This window comes from Rutidosis leptorrhynchoides, chromosome 7 (genome assembly GCF_046630445.1).
Source record: "Rutidosis leptorrhynchoides isolate AG116_Rl617_1_P2 chromosome 7, CSIRO_AGI_Rlap_v1, whole genome shotgun sequence".
Classification (NCBI taxonomy): domain Eukaryota; kingdom Viridiplantae; phylum Streptophyta; class Magnoliopsida; order Asterales; family Asteraceae; genus Rutidosis; species Rutidosis leptorrhynchoides.
The window spans coordinates 258,188,122-258,197,908 of record NC_092339.1 but is presented as its reverse complement, the minus strand read 5'-3'; the positions used below and the strand labels follow the sequence as shown (position 1 = coordinate 258,197,908).

The 9,787-nt window shown below is 35.3% G+C and overlaps 1 protein-coding gene across 1 annotated transcript; it reads left to right on the top strand.

Annotated features, from left to right (window-relative positions):
- The first annotated feature begins 2,102 nt into the window (after positions 1-2,102).
- LOC139859974 (fructose-bisphosphate aldolase 3, chloroplastic-like) lies at positions 2,103-3,346 on the top strand. The gene is made up of 5 exons (XM_071848747.1): positions 2,103-2,274; positions 2,354-2,420; positions 2,524-2,612; positions 2,712-2,986; positions 3,087-3,346. Exons 1-5 carry the CDS (start codon positions 2,103-2,105, stop codon positions 3,336-3,338), a joined length of 855 nt encoding a protein of 284 aa, XP_071704848.1. The 3' UTR covers positions 3,339-3,346.
- Positions 3,347-9,787: the final 6,441 nt, after the last annotated feature.

Here is a 9,787-nt window from a genome sequence, read left to right as displayed (position 1 = left end):
TTTTTTTTTTTAATACTTTCTGGGCGTTTTTTTTAGTGTCTTGACCATTTTACCCCCACAATGTGTATTATAAATAATTGGTATTCCGTATTGTTTTGGTTGAAAACACAGCAACAAACACTCTCAAATTTCTTTCTAAATCTTCAAATACTCTCTAATTACACTATTTTTACTCTCTAATATCTACTTACTTATCCTATAATAGATAATTCATAGCTACTGCTTTCGGTTCCGTTTCCATTCAAACATCTGCATGAGGTTACCCCATGGCCGAATTGGATGAATTTGATGAAGGTAAGTATGAAACCGTTGTGTTGGATGATAATGTATCAAATTACCAGCAAGCTTATTGATGACCCCGAATTTGAAGAATACGAACGAACGAATGCTCTTCGACAATAAAACACATCTGACAACTAAAGTATAATGGGTGATGGCAATACCGAAGCTCGGTATACTTTAGTCCAAATACATTATCGGCCGATGGTCATGCCGAAGCTCGAAATGTATTAACTTTTGTATAAATTATAATTGTACCGTTCGAATAAAAGTGTTGTATCTATATTAGTTATAATAGTAATCGGTATAAATAAAAATGTCGTTATTTATATTATTTATTATGTTAAGCGTCATAACTTTTGTTTCTGTTGATTATATTATTGTTGTTTAAACGTTAAAAAATCGAACCGATTAAATCGAATCCTGGTCCCAAAAAAATTCAAAAAAATACGGTCGGGAATCGAAAAATAACCGATTTCGGAAAAAAATCGGAAAAAGCGACACCGAGAATCCGAACTGGTTCTAAAAAAAACAAAAACAACCAGTTTTTTTTTACCCCGGATCCGGTAAAATACCCAGTTTGTGCACCTCTATCTACGCATACATAATACATAAACCGTACAAAATTTAACTAACTAATAAACAGTTAAACAAAACATAATTTTTACAATCACATTAAGGAGTAAAAATTGAAACTTTTTCTTAGGAGACATGAGGATAACATGACTTATAAATGTAATTTTAGGGGTGACTAACTTATATTCCGTAGCATATTTTACCCTTATAAATCATAAACATAAACATAAATATTACAATAACATTTTAAATGTTTAGAGATCAAAACTCCTTTATCTCTACAAACTTCCGTCACTGATCACGTTTACTTTATACAAATTATAACAGCCTAACTATGCTATGCCGTTTCGTGTGACTTTTGTGTGAGGTTGTTTAAAAAAATTTGTCGTAATCTACTGTTTATAATCTAATTGTTAGTTGAAAAAACGTGGATCAATAAGTTTTCTTTATACACACCTACATAAATACATATACAAAAATTAATTAACATATACATTCTACATATACATATACACGAAAATATACATACTAAAAATTAATTCAAATATACATTCTACATATACATATACACAAAAATATACATATACTAAAAATTAATTAAAATATACATATGCGAAATACGTAAATAATAAAAATATCATACCACCAATTTTTTTCTTATGGCTTCGTTTCTTTCGAGTAGGCGTGTCGGGTGCTTGGGTAGTCGGTTGCGATTGTGATTGTGGTTGGGAGGTCGGTTGCGTTTGTTGGTGACCCGAAGTGAACATATTTGGTTGACGAGCTTGTTGAAGCAACATTTGTTGTAAGTTAGCTTCTTGAATTTGTAATTGTTGTTGTTGTTGAATAAGTTGTTGTTGTTGCTCAAGAGTCAATCGTTGATTCAGATAGAAACTATTAAAGTTAGGATATGGCGAAGCATTCGGGTTGGATGAAGAGGCACCAAAGGTGTTCGGGTAAGATAAACCATAAGTGTTCGGGATGGAAGAAGATCCCGAGTAGAGTAAATTGGTAAACGAATTTGGTAAACCGGAGTTATCGTTTTCATTTTCGTTAACATTTGAGTTTGAGTTATTGTTGGTATTTTCCATTTAGTTTTAAAAAATGAAGATTGATGAAGAAATGAGTGGTGTTTGGTGTTGTTGTATGTATTTTATTTGAGATAGTTGTGATATATATAGAGTAAAAAATAATAAGTTAAATTAATTTTTTTTTTATCCATCCCCGCTCCCCCTCCAACGGCTACCCCAATGGATCAATTATCTCCATCCAATCACAAAGCAACACCTGGCCAAACCGCCCCAATGCTTCAGCGTGAACCGGCGACAAACGCCGAGAGACAAACACCCACCGCCGCCCATTTCTGGCGTTTGTGGTGGCGTTTGTGGCGGCATAAGGCTGAATGCCGCCACGTTATTCATGGTCTAAATAAACCCCTGCGTTGCCCATCGGACTACCCGAGAAAACAATCTCTTTCATCTCGCTTTATATATTTATAAAGATGGTTTGGATGGGTTGGCTTCTAGATCAGCTGAGTACTACACTCAAGGAGCTCGTTTTGCCAAATGGTAAGATATACATATCATAATTCATAATTAGGGTTATTTTAAGATTAAGTTTGAATAATATAAAATGACATTTAGTAAATGTTTTTTCTATGTTACTGTCTAGGCGTACTGTTGTAAGCATTCCTTGCGGTCCTTCTGCTTTGGCCGTGAAAGTAGCTGCATGGGGACTTGCACGTTATGCTGCTATTTCTCAGGCTTGAATTTTTATTTTTATTTTTTTATTTTTACCAATTAACCTTTTTTTGAATCATTTGTGAACTGGAATTTATTATAATCTTCATCATGTTATGTAAGATAACGGGTTGGTGCCAATAGTGGAGCCCGAGATCCTTCTTGATGGGGACTACTCAATTGACACAACACTTGAAGTTGATGAAAGAGTTTGGTCCGAGGTTTTCTATTACTTGGCAGAAAACAACGTTATGTTTGAGGGAATTTTGCTCAAGCCCAGTATGGTTACACCAGGGGCCGACCACAAGGAAAAGGCTGACGCTGAGACCATTGCTAAATACACACTCACCATGCTTAAGAGGAGGAGGGTCCCACCTGCAGTTCCCAGTATCATGGTGTGTATGCATAACCATTTATCATACTCTCTTTTTAGTTTTAGTTAATTATTATAATAATCATGTTATTTTGTAACTGATGAAAATTTTAGGTATGTAGTTTTTATCAGGAGGACAATCTGAAATGGAAGTAGCATTAAACTTACATGCAATGAACCAAAGTCCTAACCCATGGCATGTGTCGTTTTCATACGCACGTGCGCTTCAAAACTCGGTGCTCAAGGCATGGCAAGGTGGGCCCGAGAATGTTGAAGCGGGTCAGAGAGCACTTTTGACCCGTGCGAAAGCAAACTCGTTGGCTCAGCTAGGAAAGTATTCAGCTGAAGGTGAAAGTGAGGATGCTAAGAAATGAATGTTTGTTAAGGGGTACACTGATACACATACTGAGAGGATCTATCTGATATTACTACCGAAAAATTCCCAACCGAGTACTCTGTGAATGGCGATTTTTGCAACCTTGAGTTATTGTACAAAGTAACCTTAGCTACAATGATGGTGTGGTGGCATTTCCCAATCTTTTTTGCCTATATTTTTTTAGTAAATCATCCATTTATATGAATACATATTCTATGTTAACAGATCCATGTGATTTGATAATGAAATTGATTTGGGATTTTTTTGTTAGTTAGGGTTTACGAGAAATCTTGTTAATGGGAATCGATAGACGTAGATTCATCCATTGCCACCAGCATTCTAGTGGAGGGCGGCTGATGGTTGCAAGTCGTTTCAACCCTGCAACACCAAATTACTCCTTTTAATTTCTTGTTTTTCTACTTTCATCACTAAATTTTGATGTTTGCTTTAGGTTGCCTATCAAGTTTGGTTTTATCGGAGGGTGTGAAGCAACTTTGGGTCAATGAATTAGGGCATTCGGTCAATTTCTGTTCGATTGTTGAGGATGGGTTGTCTTCAAGTTTGGTTGATGGTGTTAACGGTCGTTTCAAATTTGGACAGTTCTCGAGTGATATTAATAGGGTAATTGCGAAGGATCCGATTCCTCCTAGTGTATTGCAGCAGGATAGGCTTGAGTCGGAGTTTCGGGCATCGGAGATTGCTACGAGTGTGGTTGATGCGGTGGTGAGGGCTTCTGGTTGTTTTGATGGTAACGACGTGTCTGCTTCTCGGGTTCGTTTTGATAAATTTGGTGACAATGGCGGGTTGGATATGACGGGTAAAGTTACGGGTTTGGATAAAAGTAAAAATATTTGTGAGGGCGTTGGGGAACGTGTTGACTCGTATGCGATTAATTTGAATAGAGTTGGTAGTGTGCTTGATGAGGTTAATGGTGTTGAGGGTGGTCATCGGTAAAAAAAAAAGGCGTTTTGAGGAGGTCTTGGAACATGAAAAGCGTGAGACTATTAATAATGCGATTCTTGATAATCAGGCGAAAGTTGCTACCGGAAATAGTGCGGGTCGTAAGTATTGTATTTGTGCGAATAAGGATTGTAGAGGTCATTGTAAGGGTTGGCACGAGCACGCTAGCAAGTTTCGTTTCTATGGGGGCAAGACGAGTGTTTCGAGAAGGACGAGCAAGAGGAAAGGGAAATATAAGAAAAAGTTGGTTTCGGATGGGTCGTTTCAATTACACGATTCGAGTGGCGAAGATAAGGTTGAGGAGAATTCTAATAGGATAGCTAAAGGTGGATTTACTTTAGTGAATGTTGAAGGGAAACGTATTGGTGTGGGGCGGGCGTTCCTTTAGATGATGGAGGATTTTTTGATGAATTTAGGAATGGTGGTTTCGATGCGGACGACGATGGTATCGAGTCTTCTTTTTCGTTTAAAGCAAACACGGATGAAGTGGCTAACGATTCTAACTTTGGTTCGTGATTGGTGTTTTTGGTTGGTTTGTCGTTTGGTTTTTAGCTACATTTGTTTTTGTATCTGTTTCTTTTGTGTTGTTGTGTCCTTTAGAGGCTCGATTTTAGATAGCTTTTCGAGTTGGATTGTTTAGCTTTTTTTCTGTCTTCGAGCCTTTTAAAAGGTCGTCCTTTTGTATTTTTTTCTCTATTTTGGAGATATAGTTTTATATAGTTTTCGTTTATTTGCCAAAAAAAAAAAAAGTTTGGTTTTATCACAATATAGTCACTAAAGTTTATTTATTTATTTATTACTCCATCTATTAAGAGTACATTTAATTAAACTAAATAATTTAATCTAGAATAATTCATAATGTAAACGATTCAAAAGTTCTGAGTGAAATATTAACCTTTAACATGAATAAAAATTATAAAATAATTATTTAGTAAGTGCTATTGATATAATTTAAAGAGAATATTACATTTAATTTAGGTGATTAATGGTTAAGAGAGAATTCTAGTTCAGAATAGTTCAGCACACTGAATGTTGAACCATTCAATATCCTCTGTCATTATGAGGTCAGAAAAAACGCCTTGAAAGCTGAATTGTTCAACATTCAGCGATGAACCATTCAAGTAAATATTGTAGATCCTTGATTTGTGTTTGTTCGTGTAAAAAAAAGGTTGTAGACCTGTCCCTTTCTTTTAATGATCTTTGGAATTCGGATAATTAACAACGAGCAACACTCACAAGTCACAAGGTTTTGTGATGTGTTACTGGTATCTGAAGTAGAGTACATTTTATATACGTTTTTTTATCTGCAAAATAACTAAAACTCATATAGATATGAGGTCGTTTTTAAAGAAAACGCCCTTAATATGGATTACAAAAAGACGGGGAAACGGAAAATCTCGCACTTAGAAAATCAACCATCGACACACGAACTATCTATAAACGAGTCTCCATAACAACCCGAAACCTAAAAACAAACAAACTAACTAATCAAATCCGAAAACTACACGAAAATAAAAGAAAGAAATCAAATAAAGTACACAAGACGAATCACACCAATCAACCTCTAGGACCCGCCCTTTTCAATCTACCATTGACCGTCTATTTCAAAGTATTCTTCCCGGACCGATTATCTCTCTTGTACGAAACACATTAGTGGATCCATTGTCCGTCCCTCTCTCCTCGGCCAAACGTGTCATCATATCATCGAATGTCGCGAAAGCCTCCACGGATATATCTCCTCTCCCGAAAACCAATAAACCACCATCTCTTCCATCTTGAGGGTTTTTCCAACAAATCACAATAAAGTCTTTCACTACGACCAATCAAGCCTTTCAACTTTCGAATCTACCTTACATTTTGCCAACAAATCTTCCTTCCTTTTCTTCTTCTCCTTTTTCAATTGATCCAATCTAACCGCAAACGTAATGTTATCATCGTTCTTCTCCAAGGTGGCTTTACAATCTTTGTCCGTGATATCATGAGAATTTAGAGTTAGTCCATGAACATCAACTACCTTCTTTATCAAGTCTTTATTGCCCGTTTTATTCTTAATAACATCAAACCCCACAGTCAAAACTTCAACAAGAACATCCAACTCAAAAGAGTCACCCTTCTGATTATAAACACAAGGAATCGAGTCAAAACCATGCCTTGAACCAATTTGACCACCATTGCCTCTACCACAAATATTATCATCAACCTGCACAGACCCAAAACGTAGACCCGAATAGTTCAATCCCGAAGCATCTGAGTTGACTGTGGCAGTCTTCACTAATTGCTGTTTTTCAAGACGATTCATAATACCTTCGGTCTTCGATCCACTTGACACCACGAAACGATTAGTCGACTACTTTAAGGGCTTATCAGATCCGTCGAAAAGAACCCGATTCAAACTATTTATGTCTGATATTTTTGAGACCCAAACACTACACCTCGATCTCTTCTCATCATCTATATCAACCATAACCACATCGTGAATGTGTTTCATACATGTCGACTTAACAAAAGCAAACAGGGAGCCAACCGAATCAAAATACGAAGTCGATTTGGAAATGGCAAAGACCTCACCAAACAATTTGGCCACTTTCGTTACACTATATTCGAACACACAAGTAATCGCAACACCCGTTATCTACAACCAAGCATAACCATGGAACGTATAGGCATTCTCCGAAAATGGAGTAATCTTAATGAACTCCGTCAACTGAGAGTTAACGATATTATTGAAACTCTTCTCATCTCCAGAAAAGCATATGTAACCGAAATGGCCAAATTTGCATATGTTTGAAACTCGAGCTTTACAAGAAATCAAGAAATAAGAAACTTTCATCTCTAACAAGGGAACAATATCTAGCAGTAAAACAAAAAAAAATGGATTTGCTGTAACACCAACAGATTAGGTGCTAATTTGCACCTCAGAATCTCTAGTAACCGGAGCAGTCGATCGACCATCCCCATTTCTACGTTTTAGCCATCCTACATATATAAGGCGGCCAAAGATGGGCGATCCATTGAACTCCTTTACAGCCTTCAACGCGTCTGAATCATCAACAAAAGAAACAAACGAATATTGCCTCGACGGCCAAAAATTTATTTCCAAAAGTGTACCATCCTTACCAAACGTGGACTCCACCATATTAGGAGTTACCAATCTATCGATTCTACCAATGAAGATGGTATTGTTAGACCTCTTAGAATCGAAGCCACTGGCCCTACTTCCATCTCCGATAACATGATCACTAGAAGCAGTAATTGCGGGCAGGGTATTACCCGGACGTGAATAACCAAGGGGAGAAGTATCATCCGCATACAAAAGAACGAGGTAAGAAATCTTCGAGAGCGACAGGGTTAGGAATCGAGGGTAAAATATTGGATTTGTGTAACCTTCAACGTAAAGACTACATCATTATATATTACGTCATTTTATTTATGAGCCCAAAATTGTTTTTATGGTATTAATTATTAAAGTCGGTCATTACATAGAATTATAGTTGCTTATCAAGTTTCTCATCTACATATATCATATAAGCTCCTAATCAACGAGTTCCGACATCGCATTCGAATCCCCTCAGTAACATTTAATTGCCATTAAAAAAATCAAACTATTTCTATATGGACTTTCCTCTTCAAATACATGTCATAAATATTCAAAGATAGTGTAAATCCAATTTTTATGTAAAAGATCTACACGTTTAGCTAACAATGAACGAACTATTTGTTACCTTAAAAACATTAAAAAAAAGTGTGTAAACATCAAGTAATTTGTTTAGAATAATACCAAAGAAAGATAATGAGATACAAAGTATAATTTGCAAAATTATTTTGAACTTTCATAATAATCAAAACAAAAGGGGCCTACGATGTCACTTACACCAACTATCAAGACTTTTCGTAATATTTATTCTACCGCTGGCATAAACCCTAACCCTAACTCTCAGTTATCGAAACTATGGTGATGAAGCTATTCGATGACAGCAGCTCCGATTCAGACGGCAGTTCCGACGACATATCGAAGATCCAAATTAACGATGAATTTGCTCGCCGTTATGAACACAATAAGAAACGAAAAGATTTACAGCGGATGTGCTTGTTTGATATAAACTCATATATGGTTTTGGAACTAGATTCATTCTACTAAGCACTTTAAGGGGGAGTTTGGGTTTGTGTCTTGAAAATTGATTATGCGTTTTAGATAATCAGAATCAAATAATCAGTTGTAGCAAAACCTGTTATAAATTAATAGTGTTTGAATTTGATTATGCTGTTTGATAACGCAATAATCAAATAATCATTTTCTTAAGTGTTTGACAAATCAGATTATTTTATAAGTTCACGATTAAAATTACTGAAAAGGACATTCTTAGAAATTCTTGAAATATTTGAAAAGAATGTGTATTTTAGTTTTTATTAATTTGTACAAACTAACTTTCAAGTATAAATTAAAGGTATTACTCCGTAATACAGTATATACTATGTAATATAACTATATGTAAAAAACACATTACACATTTTTATTTGTGACTTACAATGATATGATATCTTATCTTATATACAAAACTATGACTCAGTAAAGAATTCAGATATTTAAAATTTTGTAATATAATATGTTATCCAATCTAAACAATCGAAAAGTAAAAAAATAAAATAAAATCTATATATATCTATCTATACATCTATACATATGTATAAATCGTGAATGTTAATTTCATGTGTCAGCTGCTAATTACTCCTTAACTTTGTCTGCTGACGTGTAAATTATGTGATTAATCTAGATTAACAATAATTAATCCACGTAGACCTGTACAGTGAAGGATTTGAAAGTCCATAGGGCTTACAACGGTTCTTAATTAGGGTTCTTCAAACAACCTCACAGATCCACCAAAAATTCCCAACAGATTCTTTTGCGTTAACTTCATATCATATCATAAATCATTCGATGACCTTAATTGGTAATCAAACCGAATCACAGCATGACTCGCGAATCAATTATATTCCTTTTAACATGCTATTCACTGAATCATTCGATTTAAGTGATGGTTCTAAAAACGGTATCGTGTTGTGATTTTAGGTTTAAGATTCCAACACAATATTCCGCAATCTGCACTTTGAGTTATATATCAATCAGCAATGGCTACTTTTGAAATGTCCCGTTCTTATTGATTAAAAACGTTCCATATTAATTGATTTCGTTGCGAGGTTTTGACCTCTATATGAGACGTTTTTCAAAGACTGCATTCATTTTAAAACAAACCATAACCTTTATTTCATCAATAAAGGTTTAAAAAGCTTTACGTAGATTATCAAATAATGATAATCTAAAATATCCTGTTTACACACGACCAATACATAATGGTTTACAATACAAATATGTTACAACAAAATAAGTTTCTTGAATGCAGTTTTTACACAATATCATACAAGCATGGACTCCAAATCTCGTCCTTATTTAAGTATGCGACAGCGGAAGCTCTTAATAATCACCTGAGA

What these genes read in the sequence shown, in the direction of transcription:
- LOC139859974 (XM_071848747.1), top strand. Translation starts at nt 2,103, where the DNA reads ATGGATCAATTATCTCCATCCAATCACAAAGCAACACCTGGCCAAACC. An exon ending in GGAGCTCGTTTTGCCAAATG is followed by an intron (nt 2,421 to 2,523) that starts GTAAGATATACA and finishes GTTACTGTCTAG; the next exon opens with GCGTACTGTTGTAAGCATTC. An exon ending in CTGCAGTTCCCAGTATCATG is followed by an intron (nt 2,987 to 3,086) that starts GTGTGTATGCAT and finishes TTAGGTATGTAG; the next exon opens with TTTTTATCAGGAGGACAATC.